This window comes from Balaenoptera acutorostrata, chromosome 15 (assembly GCF_949987535.1).
Source record: "Balaenoptera acutorostrata chromosome 15, mBalAcu1.1, whole genome shotgun sequence".
In the NCBI taxonomy this organism is placed as follows: domain Eukaryota; kingdom Metazoa; phylum Chordata; class Mammalia; order Artiodactyla; family Balaenopteridae; genus Balaenoptera; species Balaenoptera acutorostrata.
In genome coordinates this window covers 89,471,209-89,497,391 of record NC_080078.1, presented here as the reverse complement: position 1 = coordinate 89,497,391, position 26,183 = coordinate 89,471,209, and the positions used below count along the sequence as shown (strand labels likewise).

The 26,183-nt window shown below is 63.6% G+C and overlaps 2 protein-coding genes across 2 annotated transcripts; one reads left to right on the top strand and one right to left on the bottom strand.

Annotated features, from left to right (window-relative positions):
* Positions 1-693: 693 nt before the first annotated feature.
* Positions 694-19,462, top strand: SRMS (src-related kinase lacking C-terminal regulatory tyrosine and N-terminal myristylation sites). The gene is given in 20 exon segments (XM_057529756.1): positions 694-877; positions 880-1,057; positions 5,173-5,224; positions 5,226-5,295; positions 5,452-5,618; positions 6,685-6,826; positions 6,912-7,070; positions 7,512-7,693; positions 7,792-7,939; positions 8,164-8,310; positions 12,358-12,413; positions 12,512-12,602; positions 12,768-12,928; positions 13,490-13,631; positions 14,274-14,435; positions 16,101-16,135; positions 16,184-16,282; positions 17,705-17,858; positions 19,116-19,121; positions 19,320-19,462. Coding segments are annotated over 20 exon segments (2,478 nt in total).
* Positions 19,463-20,013: 551 nt separating this feature from the next.
* On the bottom strand, positions 20,014-21,503 carry PPDPF (pancreatic progenitor cell differentiation and proliferation factor). The gene is made up of 5 exons (XM_057529803.1): positions 21,346-21,503; positions 20,841-20,921; positions 20,543-20,620; positions 20,359-20,455; positions 20,014-20,273 (listed from the first exon to the last, which is right to left on the bottom strand). The coding sequence occupies exons 2-5, from the start codon at positions 20,893-20,895 to the stop codon at positions 20,156-20,158; spliced, it is 348 nt and encodes a 115-aa protein (XP_057385786.1). The 5' UTR covers positions 20,896-20,921; positions 21,346-21,503; the 3' UTR covers positions 20,014-20,155.
* Between the last annotated feature and the right edge of the window lie 4,680 nt (positions 21,504-26,183).

Sequence of the window (26,183 nt, the reverse complement as noted above, 5' to 3'; positions counted from 1 at the left end):
GGCATGTCCTGGACCTCTGCCATCTCTGGCCCCATCTTTTTTTTTTTTTTTCTATTTCTTGTTCCTCAGCTAAATTTTTAAAATGCAACTTTCAGTTTTGAGATAATTGTGGATTCACCTGCAGTTGTAAGAAATAACACAGAGATCCCAAGCACCCTTTGCCCATTTTCCCCAAGGGGAACACCTAGCGGAGCTGTCCTACAAGATCACACCACGAGAGTGACCTTGACAGTCAAGACGCAGACGTCTCCTTCCCCACAGGAACCTCCTCGCGTCGCCTTCTACAGCCCACGAGACTCCACCCACCACGGCCCCACCCACCTAGACCCCGCCCATAGACCCGCCCCGACGCCGGTTTTGGGAAACCCTCTTCCAGGCCCCGCCCCGACGCCGTCCTGGGACAGATCCCGCCCCAGACGCACGCGGCTCGGAGCGGTTGGGGACCAGTCCTGCTCGCGAGACACGCTAGAGGTCGAGGAGAGCAGCGGCCGTCGTGTGGCCGGGGCTGGAGGGCCACCCTGCGCTGGTGTGAGCACCGCAGGGAGCGGGCGGGGGCCTCTGGAGCGACTCTCACCCGCCCACCCTGCGCCAGCAGGGGCGCCGCGCCTCCCCTCCAGTTTCTCCCCGTCGGGGTCCCCGAGCCCCGCTGCTGCACCCTCTCCGTCCCCTGCAGGGCCTGGCGCGCCGCCGGGCATGGAGCCCTTCCTCAGGAAGCAGCGGACCTTCCTGTCCTTCTTCTGGGACAAGATCTGGCCGGCGGGCGCGCCGCGGTTGCCGGACCCGGACTCCGACGCCGACGTGGAGCCGGAACCCGCGGCAGCGGAGCCCCCCACCGCGGAGCCCTGCAACCCCCCGGCCCCCGCGCAGCTCTTCAGGGCGCTGACTTCACGGCGCGGAGCGCGGAGGAGCTGAGTGTCAGCCGCGGGGAGAGGCTGCACGCCCTCAGGGAGGAGGGCGGCTACATCCTCGCCCGCAGGCTCGCGGGCTGGCCCAGCACGGGGCTGGTGCCCATCACCTACGTGGCCAAGGCCGCCCCTGAGACGCTCTGGAACCAACCGTGAGTACCACCCGCTCTGGGGAGACAGGAGTAAGCCAGGATAGAGTCTGGGGACTGCACGTCCAGCGTCACTCCTCCAGGCCCCGCCTCACAGTGGTGAGCAAGCAGAAAGGTGCGGTGCAGGGACGGTGTGCCTGGGCACCTGATTCCGCTAGGAGGGAACCTGATTCCACTAGGAGGGCACCTGATTCCGCTAGGAGGGCACCTGATTCCGCTAGGAGGGCACCTGATTCCGCTAGGAGGGAACCTGATTCCGCTAGGAGGGCACCTGATTCCGCTAGGAGGGAACCTGATTCCGCTAGGAGGGCACCTGATTCCGCTAGGAGGACACCTGATTCCGCTAGGAGGGAACCTGATTCCGCTAGGAGGGCACCTGATTCCGCTAGGAGAGACAGCGGCAGTGCCTCTGGCAGGAGTGGCTAAGCAGAGCCGCGAGCTGGCTGGCTGGTGTGTGTGCGTGCTGCACTCGCCAGGCCCTCCTGCTCGCACCCAGGGATTCAGCCCTGGCATCCAGCAATCTTTGCGGGCGGGTCGTTCCTTGGAGGGCAGGGGACTGGGGGCTGGGATGCAGTTCTGAGTGAGCCGGGGAGGACATGAGTGCGCAGCGAGGCCATCCTTGTGCAGTGAGGGGGCGAGGGGGCGACCCGGGGGTGGAAGGGGTCATAAGCCGGGTCAGAGAGATGTCTTCGCCCACCCTTCTCACCTGTCCACACTCACCTGGCCTCCACCCTCCTGCTCTGGGCCAGGTATGGGGCAGACATGGCCCTGGCGTTTGGGATTGCTCCCAAAGAGGCTCGTTTGGGGGGTGGATACAGGTGGGGGAGCCCACCCATTCCCCTGAGTGCCCTCGGCCCCTAGGGACAGGGCAGTCTACAGGTGGGGAGAGGCTGGCACAGGCACTTGTCTATTTGCATGCCAGTCTGTGATCATGGGGGGAAGCAGAGGCTGGGCACTCTTCCAGAGGAGGTGACCTCTCGGCGCAGGCTCAGGGTCCGCAGGAGAGGGTAGCCTCCCGGCACAGCTGTGTGCCCGCGCTGGGCAGGGCCCTGCCATGTGGCTGTGGACACAGTACATGGGCCTCCAACGTTTGATCCACACCCTGGGCATGGTCCTTACCTGTCTTTCTCCTGAATGTCTTGGCCACTGTAATCCCTGGCTTCTATTTATTTATTTTTGGCTGTGCTGGGTCTTTGTTGCTGCACGCGGGCTTTCTCTAGTTGCAGCGAGCAGGGGCTACTCTTCGTTGCGGTGCACGGGCTTCTCATTGTGGTGCCTTCTCTTGTTGCGGAGCACGGGCTCTAGGCGCGCGGGCTTCAGTAGTTGTGGCTCACGGGCTTCAGTTGTTGTGGCTCGTGGGCTCAGTAGTTGTGGCTTGTGGGCTCTAGAGCACAGGCTCAGTAGTTGTGGCGCACGGGCTTAGCTGCTCCGCGGCATGTGGGATCTTCCCAGACCAGGGCTCGAACCCGTGTCCGCCACATTGGCAGGCGGATTCTTTTTTTTTTTTTTCTTTAACATCTTTATTGGAGTATAATTGCTTTACAATGGTGTGTTAGTTTCTGCTTTATAACAAAGTGAATCAGTTATACATATACATATGTTCCCATATCTCTTCCCTCTTGCGTCTCCCTCCCTCCCACCCTCCCTATCCCACCCCTCTAGGTGGTCACAAAGCACCGAGCTGATCTCCCTGTGCTATGCGGCTGCTTCCCACTAGCTATCTATTTTACGTTTGGTAGTGTATATATGTCCATGCCACTCTCTCACCCTGTCACATCTCACCCCTCGCCCTCCCCATATCCTCAAGTCCATTCTCTAGTAGTTCTGTGTCTTTATTCCCGTCTTGCCACTAGGTTCTTCATGACTTTTTTTTTTTCCTTAGATTCCATATATATGTGTTAGCATACTGTATTTGCTTTTCTCTTTCTGACATACTTCACTCTGTATGACAGACTAACTCCATCCACCTCATTACAAATACCTCCATTTCATTTCTTTTTATGGCTGAGTAATATTCCATTGTATATATGTGCCACATCTTCTTTATCCATTCATCTGTCGATGGACACTTAGGTTGCTTCCATGTCCTGGCTATTGTAAATAGAGCTGCAATGAACATTGTGGTACATGACTCTTTTTGAATTATGGTTTTCTCAGGGTATATGCCCAGTAGTGGGATTGCTGGGTCGTATGGTAGTTCTATTTTTAGTTTTTTAAGGAACCTCCATACTGTTCTCCATAGTGGCTGTATCAATTTATATTCCCACCAACAGTGCAAGAGGGTTCCCTTTTCTCCACACCCTCTCCAGCATTTATTGTTTCTAGATATTTTGATAATGGCCATTCTGACCAGTGTGAGATGATATCTCATTGTAGTTTTGATTTGCATTTCTCTAATGATTAATGATGTTGAGCCTTCTTTCATGTGTTTGTTGGCCATCTGTATATCTTCTTTGGAGAAATGTCTATTTAGGTCTTCTGCCCATTTTTGGATTGGGTTGTTTGTTTTTTTGTTATTGAGCTGCATGAGCTGCTTGTAAATCTTGGAGATTAATCCTTTGTCAGTTGCTTCATTTGCAAATATTTTCTCCCATTCTGAGGGTTGTCTTTTGGTCTTGTTTATGGTTTCCTTTGCTGGCAGGCAGATTCTTAACCACTGCGCCACCAGGGAAATCCCGTCCCTGACTTCTAGATGGAGGGGGCGCCAGCTGGGGAACCCTCGGGGCAGAGACGCCTCTTCCCAGCCCCAGCAGCAAGAGGTGATATGCTGGCTGAGAACAGGCCAGAAGCTGGTTGGTGAACAGGGCTAGCAAAGCTAGGCTCAGCTGCCCAGACCTCGCCCTGACGTGGGCCCCTGGTCTTGCATCAAGCTCGGTCTCTGCCGACCAGCAGCAGGTCTCAGCTTCACTCAGGCCACCTCCAGCATCTTGGGGGCCCCTCAGTGTTCCCACAGTCTCCTGGGGGATTTGCATCTGGGGGAAAAGCTTGATTCACAGGAAGGTGCCTTCTCAGAGGACTCCAGGCCACCGCCCCACAGCCAGCCCTCCTGATGGGTAGGGGCCTACGGTCCCTCCAGGTGGAGGACGGACCCCGAGAGCAGCTCCTGGAGGCGGCTGGCAGGGTCCTGGGGGAGGGGAGGGGCTGCTGGGAGGAAGAGCTAATGACAGCGTGTCTGGGCTGAGATGCGAGGGCCCAGTGTCCTCAGCCCCAGATACCTGGCTCCTGTCCACAGGCCGGCGGGCCGGGGAGACCCCTCAACCCCCACTGAGAGGCCCACTGCTCTCCAGCTGCAGGGCCCCCGGTCTTGTCGCCCACTGCTGCACACCCCGGGGACAGGCTCCAAGAACGTCGCGGAAGGCGAGGTGTGCGCGGGGGCTGGGCCCTGCCCCCCAGGCCCTGAAGTGGGTCCAGGGGAGGGGTGGGGTGGGAAGCACTGCTGTCCTGGGAAGGTCCCCTGTAGCCCCTTCCCATGGGAGAGGCTCTCCTGGCTAGAGGGTCCCAGACAGCAGGCCTGGCTGCAGGAGGAGCCCGGCAGCCGCACGGGGCTGTGCATCCTGCCCCCAAATCAGTGTGTTCCCAGCCTGCCATCCAGCCAGGGCTCGTCTCGGGGGACCCACGTCCACAGGTCCTTGACACTTCCCCGCGTATCTGCTGATTTCCCCCCCAACATACCCCAGGCCTGTGCCGCTCTGCCCCCCATCACCCCACCCCTTCCTGCCTCCAGCCTCAACCCAGCCCCCTAACTGACTCTGGCCCCTTCCCCGTAGCCCCCCAGGATGGGCACAGGCCTCTGTGCCAGAGCAGGCCTGTCTCTGCCCCTGATCTGCCAGGCCCCACCCTCGCCCCAGGCTGCAGCAGTACCCGCCCGCCAGCTTTGCCTACCTGGTCCCCTCTTTGGGGGGTGCCCCCCACCTTGTGTCCAGTCCCCGATGACTCCAGAGGCTGGGCCCTGTGGGCCGGGGCAGGTGTCGATCCCAGACTGGGTCCCCAGTACCGGGAACCAGGTGTTGCTTCTCCCTGTCACCTGCGTGGAGTGGGCCTCTGGGGCCTGACCCATGGTGGGCAGGGCTTGCTCGGGGCTGGGCCGGTGTGGGGACCGCTGTGCCTGCCCTTTGCAGCTGGTACTTCAGTGGCATCAGCCGAACCCAGGCCCAGCAGCTGCTCCTGTCCCCCACCCAACGTGCTGGGGGCCTTCCCCGTCCGGCCCAGCGAGAGCAGCCACGGGGACTACTCACTGTCAGGTACCGGGTGCCCTTGACCTTGGGGTGGTTGCCTCCCAGTCAGTGCCAGCCCCCAACCCACCTTGGGCCCGACAGTATGCATCACCTGGTTGGGGTGGCGGGAGGGTCAGGGCAGGCTGCAGCCAAGATGTGGCCTCCGTCTCTGTGCCCTCCCAGTCTGGGCCCGGACCAAAGTCCACCACTACCGCATCTCCAAAGCAGCCAATGGCAGCCTCTACCTGCAGAAGGACCAGCTCGTCCCCAGCCTGGAGGAGCTGCTGGCCTATTACAAGGCCCACTGGAAGCTGATCCAGAACCCATGGCTACAGCCCTGTGTGCCCCAGGTGGGCCCATGCCCACCCCCCTGCCAGGTTGCCCCTCCTGAGAGACAGTCCAGCACGCGACCAGCTGGCCCGCTCTGACCCTGGGTGCTGCCCGGGGGGGACCTGATGAAGCCTGGGAACACCAGGTGCCCCAGTGACTCCTCCGCGCTCTGGTCGGTCCCTGTGGGTTATGTTTCTTGTTTTAAATTAATTAATTAATTTTTGGCTGCGTTGGGTCTTCATTGCTGCGCGCGGGCTTTCTCTAGTTGTGGCGAGTGGGGGCTACTCTTCGTTGCAGTGCGCGGGCTTCTCATTGCGGTGGCTTCTCTTGCTGCGGAGCATGGGCTCTAGGCACGCGGGCTTCAGTAGTTGTGGCGCACAGGCTCAGTAGTTGTGGCTTGCGGGCTCTAGAGCGTGGGCTTCAGTAGTTGTGGCTCGCGGGCTTAGTTGCTTCACGGCATGTGGGATCTTCCCAGACCAGGGCTCGAACCCGTGTCCCCTGCATTGGCAGGCGGATTCTCAACCACTGTGCTGCCAGGGAAGTCCAGGTGTTATATTTCTATGGGATTCTCTGGGGTGGGGGGGAGATGAGGCCTGTAGGATGCCCTCCCGCCCCGCCCAGCCCTGCAGAGCGGCCAGGAGGGGAGGGCAGGTTGGGGAAGGCATCTGGGGAAGGCGCCCACGGCAGCCCCCGGCCAGCGCGGAGGCTGTGGGAGGAGATGCCGGTGGGGATGGCGCCACTCCTGCGCTGCAGCCGTGGTGCCTGCGTCTGTCCCAGGTGAGCAGTCCTGCCGGGGGGCCGGGCAGCCATCTGGTTCCTCTGGTCTCTTGGTGACAGTGCGGACGGGGATAGTGATAGTGTTTGTGGATGGATGCCTGCCGCCAGCAAAGGTGCCACTAGGTCTGGAAGCAATGAGGGCCAGGCCTCCGGAGGTCAGCACCTGGGCCCCTGCCCCGGCCAGCGCCAGGGTTGAGCGTGTGCTGGGGCGCAGGGGCAGGGAGCCAGAGGCCTGGGGCCCCGGGAGCAGCTGCCCACTCTGCCGAGGGAGCCACAGGCAAAGGCCCTGAGTGCCCCCCACACCCGCAGAAGCCCCCTGAGCAGGACGAGTGGGAGCGACCCCGCTCTGAGTTCACCCTGCGGAGGAAGCTGGGTGAAGGCTACTTCGGGGAGGTGTGGGAAGGCCTGTGGCTGGACTCCATGCTCGTGGCGGTCAAGGTCATCAGACCAGGTGGGTGGGGCCCCCTGGAGCCTGGGGCAGTGGCAGTGGGCAGCAGGTGGAGGGGCAGGTTCCAGAGCGCTGCCCTGTCCCACAGCTGACGTGAAGGTTGCCGACCTGGCCCAGGAGATCCAGATGCTCATGAGCCTGGGGCGCGAGCGCCTCATCCGGCTGCACGCGGTGTGCTCCGCGGGCGAGCCGGTGTACATCATCACCGAGCTCATGCGCAAGGGCAGCCTGCAGGCCTTCCTGGGCAGTGAGTGTCGCGGTGGCCACACCTCCTGGCCGGTGGGGACGGGGACACTGCCCCTTCTCATGCGGGCCTTTGACGGTGCTCCAGGCCTTTTTACTGAACCCCGATCCTCCGAGGCTGAGATGGCTGTGGTGGGCTCTGGCCAGAAGTGAGGTCAGGCCGGGTCCAGGCGCTGAAGCCTCTGGATCACCAGCCCTGTACTAGGTCATCGTGGACCCAGCCCGGCTCTGGGCACCCCCTCTCGACCTTGGCCCATTTCTGTCCCTGGTTGGGGACCCGGCCCGGCTGCCATGAAGCAGCCTGCATGGGGGGGTGCAGCACAGTGCCCACTGCAACCCTGGTGAAAGGTGCCATCCTTGCCCATCTTAGAGCTGAGAACACTGGGGTGTGGAGGGCAGAGACTGGGGCAGATGCCTGTCCCCTGACTGTCAGCCCCAGCTGCAGGCCCCGAAGGCCAGGCCCTGAGCCCGCCCCTCCTGCTGACCTTTGCCTGCCAGGTGGCCGAGGGCCTGAGCTACCTGGAGGAGCAGCGCATCGTGTACCGGGGCCTGGCCGCCAAGCACCTGCTCGTGGGTGACAACCTGGCCTGCAAGGTGGCTGACTTTGGCCTGGCCCGGCTGCTCAAGGTCAGTGTGGGCTCTGGCCACGGGCCGCTGGGTGGCCAAGGGGCATGGGGGGGACGACACCCCTCTGCCCACCATGCCTCTGGTCTCCCCTCGCCCAGGACGACGTCTACTCCCCACGCAGCAGCTCGAAGAGCCCCGTCAAGTGGACGGCGCCCGAGGCGGCCAACTACCGCGTGTACTCACACGTCTGGTCCTTTGGGGTCCTGCTCTACGAGGGCTTCACCTACGGCCGGCGTCCCTACCGAGGTGGGCCTAGAGGCAGCACGGGGTCGGAGGCAAGGCATAGTCCAAGGGAGGAAGCATGGGAGCCCGAAGGAGGAAGCAGCCCCTGCCCCGGGGGTCGCTGAGCCTGGAAGGGGCACCGGGCCTGGAGGCTGAGTGCTTGGCAGGGTCACCCTGGAGGGCTCCAGGGTGACCCCCCAGGCAGAGAGGGGCAGCTCCTGCCCAGCCCCTCTCCCGCTCCTCCCCAGGAACGAGCAACCACGAGACCCTGCAGCAGATCTCGAGAGGGTACTGGCTGCCGCGCCCGGCCGCCTGCCCCGCCAAGGTCTACGCGCTCATGGTGGGGTGCTGGAGGGGCCGCCCCGACGAGCGGCCGGACTTCGCCACGCTGTGGGGTAAGCTGGGCGCCCCGCCCTCACATCCGCCCTGCCCAGGCGCCCCCCTCGCGGGACAGTGTTTGCCGTCGACACGCCCTGGGATGCCTGATGCCCAGAACTGATGCCAGCCCGCGGCGCCTCTGGCCACGGGCCTCACGCCCTGACACACGCTGACACGCACAGCTTGTGTGCACGAGGCAAACACACGCAGACTCCCGCTCAGACAGGCGAGGGGCTGGCATCTTCTGTCTGGATGTCCCTGGTGAAGTAGGATCTCAGCAGAGAAGTCCAGGTGGAGCCCGAGTTTGCTCTGGCCTCGGGGAGACGCTGGACGGAGAGGCCTTCTGCCCGTGCCTGCCGCCCTGAGCCCCAGTTTTCTCTGAAGTCCCGCTGTGGCCTTGTTGAAGCGGCCGGTGCTGGGGCTCAGGCAGGCCCGGGGCGCCAGCCCCATGCGGCACAGGCTGGGCACCGACGCTACCTCCCATGGGCCTCAGCCCCCGAACCAGAACAGGAGCTGGAGTTGACAGCTCGGCCCACCAGCTGGTGGATCATGGCCGAGGAAGAGCTGGCCCCCATGTGGCCCAGGCCCCCACCCCAGGGCATCTTGGCACCCAGATCTGGGGACCCAGAGGAACACGACCCCTGGGCTATTGGCAGGAAGCAGCGGAGGCTGCAGAAGCCACGTGGACAGCCTTTCCCATCCCCCTGGGGCTGGAGCGGTGGGGCGGGAGTGAGCAGGGTCAGGCCACAGGAAGGTCAGACTGGTGGCTGGGTGACACTCCAGGGCCCAGGGCGCTTCTCTGCAGGTGGACAAAGGTCAGGGGGCAGAGTGCCTCAGACGCGGGGTCCCGGGCGCTGGCCTGGCTGTGCAGGGTCGGCACGGGGGTGGGCGTGGGTGCCGTGGCGTGCGGGCACCCGGGCGACAACCGGCTCTCCTGGGAAAGGAAGCAGCCAGTTTCTGGGGTGTGACTGCTCCCACGGGGCTGATTTCAAGCCACGTCACGGCGTCACCAGATGTGGAGCTGGCGGGACGTGCACTCTTGGCTCCACTGCCCCCTGCCGGCTCCGGTCCCACGAGATGGACCGTGGAGGGCGGGGACTGGGCAGGTGGGGTCTGCCTTCAGGGTTCCCTACCCCCGTCCCGGGAGCCGCAGGCTGGCAGCTGTGCCCCAGAGGCCTGTGCATGGCCGCCCAGCTCCTCAGTCCCTGGAGGGCCAGCTCCGCCCTGCAGCGGCCACTTAGTCCTCACCATGACCACAGGTCCCACCGGACCCCCCCGGTGGGGATAAGTGACCCCCCCGCCGGGGCTGCTCAGATGCTCAGAGAACAGAATCTGTGTAGGGTTGGAGAAACTGGCGGCGGGGGGGTGACACCTCGGGCAGAGGCAGCCCAGAGGGAGGAGGTGAGGACAGGCCACTTCAGGAAGGCCCCCAGTCACCCTGGTTGTAGGTCAGAGCCTTGGACACCGTCCCCCTGACCCAGGCAGATGGGGGGAGGGGGGCAGGAGAGTTTGGCCTGAGCCTTCTGGGACTCCGGGCAGCCAGGGCGTCTGCTCTGACTTGGGCTACAGCCCCTGAACCCCTCTATCCTGTCTTGGGAGAGCTGAGGGGCCGGAGGGTGAGGGCTGGAGCTGGGCTCCCGCGGTGCTGGGCGGTTCCCAGACCAAGCAGCAGGGTGGAGCTCGGGGCTCCGAACACATTGAAGGGCTCACCCTGTTTCCCGGGGACTGGGGTGCGTGGGGAGCAGAGCTGGCAGGCATCCTGCGAGGGGAGGAACGTGCTGGGCGGGGTGACAGGAGAGCCAGGTGTGCGCGGGGGTCACTGGCATACCCCTGGGGCGTGTCATCAGCACAAGCTGAACACGTTTGGTGCTGGTGCCCTGGGAGGGATCGGCCTCGGATCCCTCCCGCTTCCCCGTGCGGTTCAGGCAGGACCTGGGAGGTTGGGGAGGGTGTGCCTTGCCCTTCCCCCTCCAGCTCTGAGTCCCACGCCCCCTGGCTGAGTGCCCCCGTCTGAGTGGTGACCCCACCCTCCTGGCACTTAGGTCTGACCATGTGGGCAGGGGCACCTGAGTGGCCGCTTGGGCAGGTTTCCCCCAGCGGGTGGGTAACAGCAGCGCCCAGACTGACCTGGCCCAGGGGGTGGGAAGACAGGTGGCCCTTGGTGTAGAGCCTAGGGTGCTTGGGGAGGTCTGGGAGGGGCGTCTCTGGTGGCACAGGTGTGGCTGGCACGGCTGCCTTGTCACAGGGAACTGAGCGGCGGCTCAGTGGGGCGGGGACGGCCTGTCGGGGTCAGCCCTGCCCACGTGCTGCTCCCAGCTGGACCAGAGAGGCGGTGAGGCCAGGTGGCCCAGTTCTGCCACTGCCCTGGCCATGGGGTCCCCGGGCCAGGCTTCCCTGGGCCCCAAGTATGTGGGCCTCTGGGACTTCGAGGCCCGCACAGCCGAGGAGATGAGCTTCCGGGCAGGGGACCTCTTCCACGTGGCCAGAAAGGAGGAGGAGTGGTGGGGGACCGTGCTGCTGGACGGGGTGGGCAGGGCCCTGGCCGGGAAGGAGATGGTGGGGCTGGAGCCGTGAGTGTCCCCGCGGCCCTCGTGGATCACTCCAAGTTGCCCGTCCCTGGGCCCTGCAGGGCGTCTATCGGGACAGAGCTCTGTGTCGCTGTGGCTGGGCTCCGGGTGCGGGCAGGGACCCTGGGCTGCCAAGGAGGGGTGGCCCGTGGCTCTATCTCCCTGCTCCCCCAGTGGGGCTGGGCCTACCATCCTGGCCTTGGGATCCCTGGCCGGGCTTCTGCTGTGTGACATCTGGGGATGCGGGCTGCAGGGGCTCCGGCCCCTCCTCCGTGCCGGGACCCAGAGAAGGGCAGCCAGGTGACAGTGAGTCCGAGGCAGAGCCTGGGCCTTTTGGGGAGTGAGGCTTCGCTCACCTTCCAAACACCCGAAACCAGCCTGCTGGCCTAGTCAGAGGGAGCGGGAAGGCCACTGCGACAGGCCCGCCCGGGTGTGGGCCACAGACCTGCTGCCCGTCCCAGCACGGCTGCCCATCGCTGGCAAGGTGGCTCCCAGAGACAACTGTGGGCCTGAGGGCTGCCCAGCAAGCTTGGGCCACAGGCGCAGCGTGGCGTGCGTGTGTCCACGCGACCCCAGGTGGTTCCCTGAGCTCTGGACGGGAGGGTCCGGCGGAGGGCCCATGGCCCCCCGTGTGCCTGTGCACCCCACTGATGGAGCACCTGCTGTGTGCCAGAGCCGACACGGGCAGGGTCCCCCCTCCTGGGGGGAGACACGTGAGCACGGCGCAGACAGGACCATCTCAGGCAGGGCCCCCGACAGTGATAAGGCAGGGGCCGGCACTGCCAGTGCAAAGGCCCCGGGCCCTGGGAACCCAGCACATTCGAGAAGTGGAAGGAGGTGGGGTGGTTGGCGGGGGGTGGAGCAAATGGGAGAGATTCCAGAGGTGCTGGATTGGTGGGGGTGTCCTGCGGACCCCACGGGGCTCAGTGCTGGGCAGTGGTCTTCCGTGCAGGGACCCACGTTCCAACGGGGCCTGAGGGAGCCAAGGGTGCAAAGGGTGGGGCGGCTGACAGCAGAGGTCCCCTGGGAAACTCCGCAGGCCCAGCCCTGCCCTGGCGCTGGGAGCTGGGGTGTGAGAATGCCTGTGGACGTGTGTGGGTGCGTGTGCGTCCCCAGGTCCCACGGTGCTAGAGCATGGCGTGCCTGTGGCCCGGGTGCAGAAGGTGGCCACAGAGCCACATCCGAGGTTGGGGAGGGTTGCTGTACCCACAGGATGGGGGGCTCTATCCCCACAGTCGGGGGACAGTCCGGGAAGGGTAGTGGGAGGGGCCTTCTCCACTTCTGGGTCACCAGGGTCTTTCCTGGGGTCCAGAACTGGCCACTTGGGACATTAGGGGTCGGTGATGGGCAAAGAAGGGCCTTTGGGTCAGTGAGTGTCGGCGGGCAGCTGTGGGCCGGGGTTGGGGGCACGAGGAGGCAGAGTATCAGGTGCGGGCCGGGCCTCCGTGGGGGGCACAGGCGGGGGTCCGTGCCGCTCAGGGTCCCCCCGCCCCGCAGGTGGTTCTTTGGCCGGATCTCTCACTCGGAAGCCCTGCACCGACTGCAGGCCGCGGGCACCGAGCTGGGGGTCTTCCTGATCCAGGTCAGCGAGAAGCTGGGCGCCAACTGCGTCCTCTCGGGTACCCGCTTCCCGCCCCTGCCCGCTCCGCAGCCCCACCTGGGCCTGACTTTGGGGCTCCTGGTCCCTAAACCCTTCGTGCGTGCAGAGCCCGGCCCCTCCGGCCTGTCCCCTCCGCTGCGCTGTGACGTCCAGGCCCTCCTCTGGGAGCTCTGACCCTCAGTGGGTGCAGGCCCCGTGGCCTGGGCGCCTTCCCCGGGGTCTGGCCGGTTCTCTCCTCTCTGCATCGGGGGCACCCCTGCCAGTGGGCCCCTCTCAGCGCCTGTTCACAAGCGTCCCCTCCGTCCAGTGCGGGACCAGCAGACCGTTCGCCACTACAAGATCTGGTGGCAGGACGGCCAGTTGCACCTCAACGAGACTGTGTCCTTCCCCAGCCTGCCCGAGCTCGTGGACCACCACGAGGCCCAGAGCCTGTCCCACGGCCTGTGGCAGACCTCGCCCCGCCGAAAGGTAGGCCCCCTGCCCCCGGCCAGACCCTGTCCTTGCCCCTGCCCCCTACAGGGACGCAAACCCTCGGGTGGAGGTGGGTGTGGGTCCTGACCCCCTGACTGGCTGGGGGACCCCTGGGGACACTCAGCCCAGGGACTCCGGCTACGTGGGAACCGTGGTTGTGCAGAGCCGGCGCGGGGGGACGGCGGGCAGGGGACGTGCCCTCCTTCGCCCACTCTCACCCTTGGGCCAGCTAGAGGTCAGCTGTGCTCCCGCCACGTCCTGAATCTCTCTGGGCTGGTGGGAGCTTGGGCTACGTGCCCCGGCGAGCAGCCAGACAGGAGTTTTGTCTGAGTGGCACTCAGGCCAGTGTCACTGGCCCAGAGCAGGTGCGGGGGAGGCGGGGGGTGGCGTTTGTCTGCAGGACACAGCAGGGGTCAGCCAGGCTCGGGGCAGCCCCTGGGAGAGCCTGGCCACGTGCCGGACGCTGGGACCCTCCCGAGCAGGACGTGGCCCTGCATTTGAGGCTAGAGCAGGGGCTGACTTGCGGAGGACGGGTGCCCCTGCCCCGTGTCCCTGCAGCATGAGCCGGAGCCCCTGCCCCACCGTGACGACTGGGAGAGGCCGCGGGAAGAGTTCATGCTCTGCGGGAAGCTGGGCTTCTGGCTACTTTGGGGAGGTCTTCGAAGGGCTCTGGAAGGACAAGGTCCGAGTGGCCATCAAGGTGATCGTCCGAGGTGCGCGGGCTCCAGGCCAGGGACTTCTGGCTTTACTCACGGGGGTGGGGCAGCCCACCAGCCCTGGGCCCTGACGCCCTGCCAACCACTCGCCGCCCTAACTTGGATCACCTGTGGCACCTACCGCAGTGTCCGGGTGGCATTCTCCTTTCATGCTGTTACCTAAATGCATTTATCTTAAAAGGGAATTTTAAATTCTTAATATAAATGGAAGAAAATCCATTAAAATAAGGAGGTCACTAGAAATCTGAAAAGGTTCATCTAAAATCTTCTTGGGACCCACCAGAGGTTGGGATCGCCCACTTCAGGAACCAGGGGCCCCGGGGTGCAGGGGAACACACTTGGGAGGGGGTGCTCCAGCTCCACGTCTGGCTTGGGCAGGCGTAAACCACATGGGGGTGTCTGTGGTCCCCGGGGTGTGGGGGGAGCAGCTGGTGGGCACAGCGGGCCCTTGGTGTGAACAGCGGGGACCAGGCTGTGTCTGCCCTGGCATCCTGGCTTGGGAGCTGGGGCGTCGGGGAGGGCGCCCACATTTCCTGAGCCGCTGCTGCGTGTGTGCGGGGGTGGGTGGGTGGGCCTCAGCTCCTTCGAGGGCCGCACCCAGCGAGGCCGCCCGCCTGCCCCGACAGCTGACCTTCTGCGTCAGCGCACGTTCCAGTTGGAGCTCCAGGCCATGAAGAACCTGCGGCACAAGCACATCCTGGCACCGTACGCTGTGGCGTCCGTGGGGGACCCCGTGTACATCATCACAGAGCTCCTGCCCAAGGGGAGCCTGCTGGAGCTGCTGCGGGGTGAGCGGGGTGGGGGGACCAGAATGACTCGTGCCGCTGGAGGGAACGGGAAACAGGCACAGAAAGAGAAAGAAAACCCGACCCCCACCCCACCCCGCATACCATTCACCAGACAGCCTGGGATTGCTCATCTGCCTTTTCTGTTTTAAGAAAGGATTTAAAACAAATACAGTATGCTAACACATATATATGGAATCTAAGGAAAAAAAAAAAAAAGGCCATGAAGAACCTAGTGGCAAGACGGGAATAAAGACACAGACCTACTAGAGAATGGACTTGAGGATATGGGGAGGGGGTGGGGTGAGATGTGACAGGGTGAGAGAGTGTCATGGACATATATACACTACCAAATGTAAAATAGATAGCTAGTGGGAAGCAGCTGCATAGCACAGGGAGATCAGCTCGGTGCTTTGTGACCACCTAGAGGGGTGGGATGGGGAGGGTGGGAGGGAGGGAGATGCAAGAGGGAAGAGATATGGGAACATATTGTATATGTATAACTGATTCACTTTGTTATAAAGCAGAAGCTAACACACCATTGTAAGGCAATTATACTTCAATAAAGATGTTTAAAAAAAAAAAAAAGAAAGGATTTAAAATATCTTGTGATAAATGTACCATCCGTTCATTGCAGGAATTTGACAAAATACAGATAAGAACAAAGACAAGAAGAGCCACTCATCATTCCTACACCTACGGTGAACTGAGGCCATTTTAATCAAATGCTTGGCGTGGCCTGCCCACCCCTCCCACTTCTGGAACACACAGGCCTGGCTCTCACTGCTGTTCTCTCCTCCTAGAAGGCGCTGTCCCTCCTTCTGGTGTTTGCTTACGCACCCACACTCGCACACACACGCTCGCACACCACGTATCTCGTTGATGCACAGACCTCATCATCTATGACAAGTCCCGTTATTTCATTTAACACCCAAACTGGACAATCGCAGCCAATTCGTGGAGGCGCCACTGTATGCAGACGCAGCCCAATTTCAGAGACGCTGAAATGGGAAGAAATGTGCACCGTAGGATAAATGACAGCCAGTATGCATATGTGTCTATCTGGGGGTATGTTTTATTTATTTTTTAACATCTTTATTGGAGTGTAATTGCTTTACAGTGCTGTGTTAGTTTCTGCTGTATAACAAAGTGAATCAGCCATATGCATACATATATCCCCATATCTCCTCCCTCTTGCGTCTCCCGCCCACCCTCCCTATCCCACCCCGGGGGCTGTATTTTAATACGGCAACATTTGCAGTGCTTTTCACTTGATCACTGCAAGCAGTTTCCTGTATCACTAATTGTTCATCAGAAATGAAATCCTGGCGGTCTGTGCACCACCACGTGGGTGTGCCACGTCCACTCAGGCGCCTGTTGTTGTTGAAACCGTGTAAATAATGCTGTGATGAACATCTTTGTACATACGTCTTTAAGTTCCTATTGCTTCAGTGTGGATTCCCAGAAGGAAATTCCAAAGGGTATGTATGGACTGTGGTAGCTCTGATACCTAACAGCCCTCCACAAGGGCTGCAGTGGGTCCACAGTTCCAATTTTAAATCAGGCCATCTGCCCTTTGTCCCAGCCCCACCCCTGAGCGCAGGAGTCTGCAGAGAGGACTTGGCCCTGGCTGGCCCCACTCACCCTGGCCTCCCCTGGCCTCTGCAGACTCTGATGAGAAAACCCTGCCCATCTCGGAGCTGGTGGGCATTGCAGCACAGGTGGCCGAGGGCATGTGCTACCTGGAATAGCAGAATTACATCCACGGGAACCTGGCCGCCAGGAACATCCTCGTGGGGGAAAACAACATCTGCAAAATTGGGGACTTCGGGCTGGCCAGGCTCATCAAGGTAGGGCCAGGGGAGGGCGGAGAGCAGAGGGTGCAGGGAGCTGGAGGTTCCCGTGGGCCTCCCGCCCTCAGGTGACATGTGGGCTGTGGAGCCCGAGCTGGGTCTTTTTTTTTTTTTTTTAATAATTTATTTCATCTTTGGCTGCGTTGGGTCTTCGTTGCTGCACGTGAGCTTCCCCTAGTTGGGACGAGCGGGGGCTACTCTTCATTGCGGTGTGTGGGCTTCTCATTGCGGTGGCTTCTCGTTGCAGAGCACAGGCTCTAGGCACGCAGGCTTCAGTAGTTGTGGCACGTGGGCTCAGCAGTTGTGGCTCGTGGGCTCTAGAGCACAGGCTCAGTAGTTGTGGCACACAGGCTTAGTTGCTCCACGGCATGTGGGATCTTCCCGGACCAGGGATCGAACCTCTGTCCCCTGCATTGGCAGATGGATTCTTTTTTTTTTTTTTTTTAATGTTTTTTTTTTAGAGATAACTTTTTAAAAATAATTTTTTATTTTTGGCTGTGTTGGGTCTTTGTTTCTGTGCGAGGGCTTTTTCTCTAGTTGTGGCAAGCGGGGGCCACTCTTCATCGCGGTGCGCGGGCCTCTATCGCGGCCTCTCTTGTTGTGGAGCACAGGCTCCAGACGCACAGGCTCAGTAGTTGTGGCTCACGGGCCTAGTTGCTCCGTGGCATGCGGGATCTTCCCAGACCAGGGCATGAACCTGTGTCCCCTGCATTGGCAGGTGGATTCCCAACCACTGAGCCACCAGGGAAGCCCCCGGAGCTGGGTCTTAATGGGATCAGGAGGCTCCCGGGAGGGCAGTGCACGCACTTGGACGAGTCCAGGAGGACAGCTACGTGGGGCCAGCTCGGGCGCCCAGAGGCTGGGGGCAGGGAAATCCCTGCTGAGTGGGTGGGCAGCACAGCAGGGCAGGGCGCACAGGCGGCAGGGACTGGGTGGGAGCGGGCCCAACCCTCACTCGCCCTTGGCCAGTGTCCTGCTTCCATGCTCAGCCTGGCCCAGCAGGCAGGTGATACCAGCACCTCTGGGACTCCCAGTCACACACTGAGAAATTGAGGGGTTCCTTTAATCGTGATGCCCCAGAGCTAAGTGTCAGCCATTCCAGTGTGCCCAGCGTCACGCCAGCTTAGCTGCTAGCCCACCGCCCCTCCCGGTGTCTCCTCGCAGCTCACTTCTGGAGAAACTCTGCCCCTTGTCCTGGGAAGCTCTCTGCTGGGTTTTGTGACTATGGTCCTCTGGGGCGGGGCCTGTTGGCACCGGGGGCGGGTCCTGCCTGCTCAACTAAGGCAGCACAGGTCCCAGGAAGCCCTGACGCAGTGTGGCTCCCGACCGCACACTTGCCCACTAAGCACCGGGCTCCCCGAGCCTGTCCACGCCACGGGGAGGGAGGGTGCAGGCGGCCCCCAGCGTGTCTGATCGCAGAAGAGCGTCTACCTCTCCCACGACCACAGCATCCCTTACAAGTGGACTGCCCCTGAGGCACCCTCCCGAGGGCATTACTCCATCAAATCTGACATCTGGTCCTTCGGGGTTCTCCTCCATGAGATTTTCAGCAGGGGTCACACGCCCTATCCAGGTACTGGGCGCCCAGTGTTGCCGACTGCGGGCAGGGCGGGAGGGGGCCGTCACCTGGACACGGCCCCTGCACCATTCACTGGGTGCCTGATGCCTTCCAGGCGTCACCGTCCAGAGGGAGGGCGTTAGAAGTGAGTGCCAGGGATGCAGAGGGCGAGGGCACAGCCCAAGGCTTCCTGGGCGGGTGGGGGGGCGGCACTGGCCTCCCTACCTCCACAGCCCCTCTTGTCCTGCCCGCCACAGGCATGTCCAAACCTTCCTGAGGGTAGAGGCGGGCTACCGCATGCCCTGCCCCCTGGAGTGCCCGCCCACCACACACAAGCTGATGCTCTCGTGCTGGCACAGGGACCCCGAGCAGAGGCCCTACTTCAAAGGGCTGCGAGAAAAGCTCTCCAGCCTCAGAAGCTGCTCTGAGTAGGCCGCCTCCTTGCCACTGCCTGAAGGCCAGGCCAGCCCTCGTGAGGGGCCTGAGCGACCTCAGATCATGGGAGTGGGCTGACCCAGATTTACTGAGGATTTGCTGAAGGTACCGACAGCTCCCAGAACCAGCCGGACACTCCTGGGAAGGGGCTCGGGCAGCCCTGGGCCCGCCTGTTGCTCAGTGCAGCCAGGAGCTGGGACTGCCCCTTCGCCTGACACCAGCTCCTGGAACGTGCTGGGACCTCCGCAGCCAACACCTGCCCTAGGGCTCCAGGAGCCAAGTCGCCCCTCTTTCCTAAGGGAGTGGACCTGTCCCTGGTCCTGACCCAAAGCCCACCAGCTGTCAGGACCAGGGCTGAGCCTCCCTGGCCGTGCGTGGTGGGGACCTAGGCTTCGGCTGCACTCCCTTTGCCCTCTGGCCTTGCCTGAGACCTGGATATAAGGGGGCGTGGACCCCCCAGTCCTCTGTGGAGACAGGGGCACGGACGCCTACTCCCTGGGGCCAGCTGCTGTTCCTATCCAGCTGCCTCGGCAAACAGCAGCTGCCACCGGGGGATCTGGGGGCCACGTCTGGACACTGTGACCCAAAGGACTGGGTGGGGGTCAAGCTAACCGTGCCTGGACACACTGAGGGCAGGCAGGACAGAAGGTGGAGCCTTTGGGGGCCACTAGCCACCCAAATGCCTTGCAATGGACTCCTGTGACTTAGAGCGGAGCTGGGGTGGGGTGGCCAGCTGAGCCCAGCCCGCTAACCAGTGGAGACCACCCCTCTAGGCCCCCGCCCTCACACCAAGCCTCTGTCCACTCCCTCACTGAACTGCCCTCTCCTGACCCCCAGGCCCCGGTAAGTCTCCGCCAGCCACTGAGGCATGTGGACGCCACCAGCCTACCCCCCACGCCTGCCCCCAGGAGGCCAGCAGAGGATGAGACCACTCTCCAGCCATACACAGAGCTCCCGAGTATGACTCTGCCCCAAGCTGGGCTGCCCTGGGGCGGGGGGCCCGCTAGGGCCTCCCACACCCCATTCCCCTCACCCTTAAAGTTTTGGCTGCCGGGGGCCACGGACCCCCGGGGTTGGGGGGCCCTGCCCAGAGTGTGCCTTACAAGAGGCTACAGGAGACGCCGCCCTTACTGGAAGGCACGTGGGACACAGCAGGGCGTGTGAGCTGCTCCACACCAGTCTGAGGACGGCCTTCTCGAGGTCTTTCGAGGGTGCCGGGCCCTGCGTCTGACGGCTCTGGACCCACACCAGAGACCCTGTCTCCTGCCGTGGCAGCAGGGGCCAGGCGGGCTCCCTCAGAGGACCCTGACCTCAGTGGCTGCTCCGGGAGCTTCTGGGCCCGCTCCTGGACTGCCAGCTCTCCCCGGCTCCCCAGAATAGCAAGGCACCCCTCTTCTCAGATACAAGGCTCCGCACGCACCGGAGCTGTCTGCCCACGTGAACCTGAGCCAGACCTCAGAGGTTCATGCCATGAGCTCCATGCCACCCCCTAGGGAGGGACCCCAGGAAGGCCCAGGGAGCAGGGCCAGCTCCCCATCGCCCAGGAAGTGAGAAGGTTGAGGGGCTGGTGACTTCTCCCACGGGGGTGGGGGTGGCATGGAGCTCACACACACACACCACGTGGCTGCTGGCTGCTTGGAGTTTATTTTCTACTTGGCGCGAGGCACAGGTTAGGTGGTGCCGGGAAGGCTCTCATGTGGCTTGGATAGTAAAGAGTGGAGTTCTCGCAACTTCCTTTTTGGTGTTTTGCTGTTTTGATATTAAAAACCCAACTGCTTCTGTTGGCTGCAGCCTGCTCACTCTCAGGGAGGGGAAGGAGGGGGGGCTCTGACGAGCCTAGCGCCTCGGGAGGAAGCCCGGCAGCTGGTGGTGGCCACTCAGGACGGGGGCCTGGAGTTGGTTTGGCCAGGCTGGCCGCCAGGCTGCTGCTTCCCCACGGCTTCCCGAGCCAGGTCACAGGTGATCGTGCCGGTGGAGGCCTGGGCTGGCTCTGAGCTGGGGGAGAGCACGTGGTCAGAGGCTGCTACCACCTGCCCCTTCCCCACCCCCCCCCCACTGGCCCCCAGGAAGGCGGACTCACTGCTCTGGGGACTCCAACACTGTGGTCATGAATGGGAGCGTGGACTTCCCGAAAAAGAAGCTAGCCCACCAGTGTCCCGGGTCGGCTCTGGGGAGACCTGAGAGAAGCAAAGTGAGGCCAGGGTGCTGCTGCCCGCCCCCTCCAGTCAGTCCCTGGGGACAGCCAGGGGTGGATCTGCGCTCACCGGGGTGGCGGGGGATGCCTTCCCCAGGGTACTCGGCACTTCCGCAGGAGCTGTTACTGGAAGTGGAGCCCAGGCGGCCTGGAGAGAAGAGGCCAGGTCAGCTCCACAGGGCACTGAGCCCCCAGCCCACCGGACCAAGAGCTGGCTTTGCCTGCAGCACAGGGCCGGTGCCAGGGGTCCTTAGCCGCTCATTCCCCACTCGGATACGGATTCTCAAGGAACTGGAGCTGACACCACAAGCTGGGTGGGGGAGCCCGGGTCAGACTTGGGGGGTGGGGCGGGCAAGGGGCTTACTTACGCCGGTAGTAGTCGTGGGTGGCCACGAGCGAGCCGCTGGAGGGGATGGCTGCCATGCTCTTGCTTGTGGGCTGGTGGAAACCTGCGCACGCGGGGGTCGGGGAGTCCCTTCGGTCACCGCTGCCTCTCGAGAAGGGCACTCCCCATCCGGACCCCAGGGTCAGCCGCGTGGGCTCTCGGGAGGGGCGGAGGCCGGGTTTGTTTACCGAGCCGAGGCGGGGCTCCGGAACTCCGGGACCGCCCTCTCCGCGCGGGCGGCTCTAACCAGCCCGAACAGGCCGCGCGGGACAACAAAGGCGCTTTGTGCGCGGGGCCGCCGGCCTGGGGCTCCGGGAAGCGGCCCTGCCTGCAGCCGGCGCGCTCCCAGCTCCACGCCCCGGGCCCTGCCCGCCGCCCCCTCCCCACCCTCGCCCTTCGGTCCTCCCGGACGCCGGGCGCTCCGCCCCGCCGGCCGTCGCTCCCATTCGGGCCGCTAGACCCCACCCACGCGCCGCCCGGGCCCTCACCTCGGCGGCGACCCCTCGCGGGCCTCGGCGCTCGATCACGGACGGCGGGGACCGGGGCGCTAGGCCACTGAGCCCATCTGCGAAGGAGACCACAGCCGACGGCTCCACGACCCAGACGCGCGGGGCGCGCACGCGCGGACACGCCCCCTTATATAGTGGCACCGCCCCGCACCCTGCGAGCCCCGCCCCGATCCCGGCCCCGCCCCAGCCCCGCCCCTGCTAGGCTCCAGTCCCGCCCAGGACCCCTGCGAGGCCTATTAGGCCCCGCCCCAAGCTCAGCCTGGCCCCGCCCCGCCCTGCCCCGCCCCCGTGGCCTGGCACTAGGTGGCCACCCCTGGAGGAAGTCCAGCCCTGCAGCGTCCGTCTGACTTGGGCTGCCCGGGCAGCGCATCCCAGCCTGGCCTGGGCTTGGGGTGGTTAAATAACCGCTGCCCCAGTCCTAGAGCAGGGCCTGTCTCCCTCCCACCTCTCGTCCCACCTTCCCGGGCCCTGGCCATCGTTTTGGACCCAGGCCCGCTGCTGGTCCAGCCTGTCTCCACCTTTCCAACTCCGTGGAGGCGGCGGGGGTGCCGGACGGTGGCCCCTGCACTTCCGGTCTGTTTCTGCCGCTGCCCACAGTCCTGGGCTGAGCCCCGCAGGCCCAGCACCTGCAGTGCCCCTCTGCTCAGGCCTTCTCTGCCCAGGATGGGGCACTCCCCACTCTCACCCATATTGGGGGGGCATCTGCTTGCGTGTGCCCAGCCCTCAACCAGACGTGGGCCCCCCAGCGGGTGCCCTCCCCCAGCTGTCGGCCTGGGTGGTACCCAGAACGAGCTGTGTGCCTCTAGCTTTCCAGCCGTTCAGGGACCTCATTGCAGGCGGGAAGCTGGGGAGCCCACCCATGTCTCCCTCACAGCTCTGGGGGTTCTGGAACCCCCTCCCCGTTCTCAGCTACAGCTTGCATCCGGCTGCTTGCAAGGCGTGGGTGGGGGAGGAGGGAGAGAGGAAAGGAGGGCAGGCAGAGGGGGAAGCTTATGTCAGTGGGTGGGGTAAAGACCTCTGTTTGGGGATGTCTCCAGTAGCTGGAGGCGAGGCCCCCAGTTTTGGGCAGCCCCAGAATGTTCCCTGCAGTGCCTGGGCCCTGCCACACCCTGGCTCTTCAACCAGGAGGAGGACTTCCTTTCCAACGTGGAAATCAGCCTTCCCCCCCAACCCCCAGCCTCCCTCTGTAGGGAGGGGAAGTCCCCCTGTCCTCTCCCTGGCTCTTTGGCACTAGGCCCTGGCTGGGCAGTCTCGCCCCTGGTGGCCGGGAGGGTCTCAGGAGATCTGTGGCGGCTTCGGTGGGGGGCCATCAGGAAGATCCCCTAACCCCCTGGGCTGGGCCCTCCATGTCCTCACACCCCCTCAAGGACCCCTCCAGGATTCCTGAACCTCAGTCCAACTTCTCATTCAGGAGACGGAGAAACCGAGGCCCCAGGAGGGGAGCGGCCTTGCTGCCCCTGGATGTGACCCTTTATTGGGCTGGGTGGGGGTCAAGGCTGCTGACCTCCTAACTGCGACCTGGCTTGGGTCCAGTGTGGCCAGGGGACTCTGGAGGAGGTGCAGCTACCTGGCCCAGGTGACTCTCATTCCTTCTCGACCTCCTCTGTCTCTTCCTGGGGTCCCCATGGACTGGGCCCCTGCCGGTCACTGGGAAAAGGACAGTTCCAGCATCTCTCCCTGCCACCCATCCAGCCGCATCTTTCATGGGCTTCCAAGATAACCGTGGTTCACAGCGAGGGTCAGCTGGATTGCTCATACCTGTGAGACAAGACCCTGAAGGAGAGGCGCGTGGCCCCCCAAGCCCTCACCCCAACCTCCCTTCACAGCCAGAGACCTTTGCTTCCCAGGGTCACCACAGGCACGGTCTGGCCGTCTTCCTGCCCTCCTCCAGGGCGTTAATTCTGGATGGGGACTTTACTGCAAATCAAATTTAATTCTTAAGGGCCATTTGCCATCCCCCACTCTTCCCATGCTCACCAAACCCTGAACCTGGTCGTGGATCAAATGTACCAGGGCCCTGTTGCTGGGTTATTGGCCATTTGGGTCCATGTGGGCTCTGGCCATCAGCTCTGCTCAGGGTCTCAGGGGCCGCGCACTGTGCGGGCAGCCTCTCCCCTCTGGTCTCAGCTCTGCTGCCAGCCCCTGACCACATGCTCGCCTGGGATGGGCAACAGAGCGCCCTCGCCCCAGCCCACCGACTTGCCCGGTTGCACGTGTCTACCCTTCCTGCCCTCCCCTGAGACACACCACCAGTTGGAAGCTGGCAGCATCGGGGTCGTCCCCAAGTGGGGGGCAGCCCCCGGTGAGCTCGAAGCATGATTGGGTTGGGTGTTGTGTGGCTTGAGAAGGTGGTGGGTTGCCAGCTCTGGCCGCGTGCTGGGGAAACTGAGGACAAGGGCACCGCCTTCGTGGGTTTGTGGTAGGGACACAGGAGCCAGGCAGAGGCGCTGAAAGGGGTCTCTGAGTGAGACGGGGGCCCTGACTGGACCGTGCGCTGTTCTGTTCACCCAGAGCTCGGGCTGGCTGAGCACCTACTGTGTGCAAACGGCTTGGCCGGGCACGGGGAGTGGTGGTGAGTCAGATAGGTGCCCCTTCCAGCAGAGGGGCCAGCCCAGAAGGAGGGTCCCCACTCAGTGAGGGGGGACAGGAGAGGGGTTGTAAGGCTTCAGCTGAGAAGGAGCTGGGGAGGGGCCCAGCGCTCAGAGCTGCCGGGCAAGAGCGGGGGTGCTGCTGGCCTTGGACGGGGCGGGCGGCCAGTGGCGGGACCTGCGGTGGGAGAGGCAGCCAGGCCTGAGGGGTCACTGACAGGGCAGATTGGTCAGTGCGGTTGACACCAGGAGGATGGAACATTCCAGCAAGACCCAGGCTTGTCTTGCTCTGAAGGACCCTCAGCCACAGGGCTCTCTGCCCCTTCCGTGAACTCCCGTGTCCCTGTGGTCAGCGGCTGAGTGTGTGGGCATCTCGTGGGGTGCCCCTCATGCATGCCTCCAACAGGACTGGGGTGCCAGGGCCCGAAGCTGGGGAGACCAGCATGAGGGGCCTGCCCAGGGCCATGGACCGCTCATATGGTCAGGAGGGGGGTAGGGTTTGGCGAGGTGCCCTGTCCAAATCCTGGGCCTGGTGGTCACTCAGGAGGGGCACAGCTGGGGGAATGAGGGTTGGTGCCATTCCGGGGGCCCAGGAGGCGTGCCGAGTACTCCCGGGGGAGGGGGAAGCAGCAGTGTGAGAAGCGGGAGGCCACATGGGTTGGGACCCCTGGGGTAGAGCCATCCCATGGCGGGGTCTGAGCAGAGAGCGCTGAGACTTGGGGGCTGCTCTGGAGAACAGGGTCAGCTTAGGGGCAGGAGGGCCACCAGGGCTTCTGCTGGGAGGGGCTCGGGGAGGGAGGCTGGTGCTGGCCTTGCTGCTGTGGCTTCCAGCCATCCAGAGCCATGGGTAACCCGCCGTGAGGCAGGCAGTGCAAGGCCAGGTGTGCCGCGGGAGGTGAGCAGGGAGCCCCTGCCCTCTCCGGGTTCAGTCCCCAGGGGCTGAGAACGTGCTATCTCAGCGCTAGTGCAGGGAGGTGCAAAGGCCCTGGGGCTGCAGGGAGCCCTGGTGCACTGGGCTGTGGGTATGGGGAGGTTGAAGTCAGGTTCTACCTTCTGGAGGGGAGCAGAAGATGAGATGTCCCAGGGGCTCCCCAGGGGGTGGGGGGTGGGGGAGAACATGTGGCACCTGTGTCACTCTGTGCCGGCCTCACAGCCTGGGCCATCCCGCCCCCGGGGCCTCCGCGGCCTCTCCTCCGCACGGCTCACAAACAGTGCCGGGCCCTTGGGACGGCCCCGACACAACCACACCCGCATCTGTTCCCCGTGGGGCCCAGGCTGCTGCCTCCCTGGGGCTCCCTGGGCCTGGCTCAGGCCTGGGCAGCTGGGGAGGAGGGCGGAGTACCGGGAGGTAGGGTCAAGAAGCCACGGGCCCCCCCACCCCAGGCAGAGCTCAGCTCCCGGGTGGCCTAGAAGCTTTGGACCCTGGCGGGAGAGACCTGGAGGAGTTCTCTGGCTGCCCCCTGCCCAGCTCGGAGCTGAGACTTCCTGGGGGCTGTAGCTCCCTCGTCCACATTCACAGCTTGGTGGCCCTCAACTCCGTTCCATTCTCTCCACCCCTGTTCCCTGGCTTCGGCCAGCAGGGCCCTCCTTAGCCTGATCAGGCCACGTGACACCCCTCGCTGGGCAGAGCCCGTGAAGCCTGTGCCTCCGGGGCTGAGGGCGAGGCCAGCCATGCCCTGGGGTCACCCTTGGCCGCCAGGGTTTGGGACCCTGGGCCGGCAGGGCACGCGGCTGTGACCCGCTGTGGCCACTTCCTGTCTGGGATTCCCTCCTGTAGAAGTGTCTTGGGAGCAGCTGCTGAGGCAGAGGTTGGGGTGCAGGATGTGTGTTGGTGACCTGCACCTGTGGGGGGAGCCGGGAGGACGCAGGACTGGGTGAGGGGTGGTGTCAGCTCAGGCGACTGGCCCAGCGGGGCTGCGGCGGGTCCATGGGGAGCCCCGGAGCGAGGAGAGATGTCAGGGTGACCTGCGTCAGGCCCCAGGCAGCCAGCGGGGGAAGTGAGCCTTGGGGTGTGGCGGCCCAGGCTGACCCTGAAGGAGGGGCGGTGGGGGCCGTGTGCTGACCACTCCTGGCCGGGCGGGGAGGCCTTCCCTGAAGGAGCCCTGGTGGCGGCGTCTCCCACCTGCCCAGGCCACCGTCCAGCAGCCTGCCCCTGTCCGTCTCACCCTCAACCTCGCCAATGACTTCAAGAGCAGATAATCCAAAAAAAGGGTTTGTTTTGTTTGTTTG

Bases quoted from the DNA above. Each gene is read 5' to 3' on its own strand.
- PPDPF (XM_057529803.1), bottom strand. From the start codon at position 20,895: ATGGCAGCCATCCCCTCCAGCGGCTCGCTCGTGGCCACCCACGACTAC. The intron at 20,621-20,840 runs GTAAGTAAGCCC...TCTTCTCTCCAG, and splicing joins CACCCACGACTACTACCGGC to GCCGCCTGGGCTCCACTTCC. The intron at 20,274-20,358 runs GTGAGTCCGCCT...GCTCTCCCCCAG, and splicing joins GTGTTGGAGTCCCCAGAGCA to CTCAGAGCCAGCCCAGGCCT.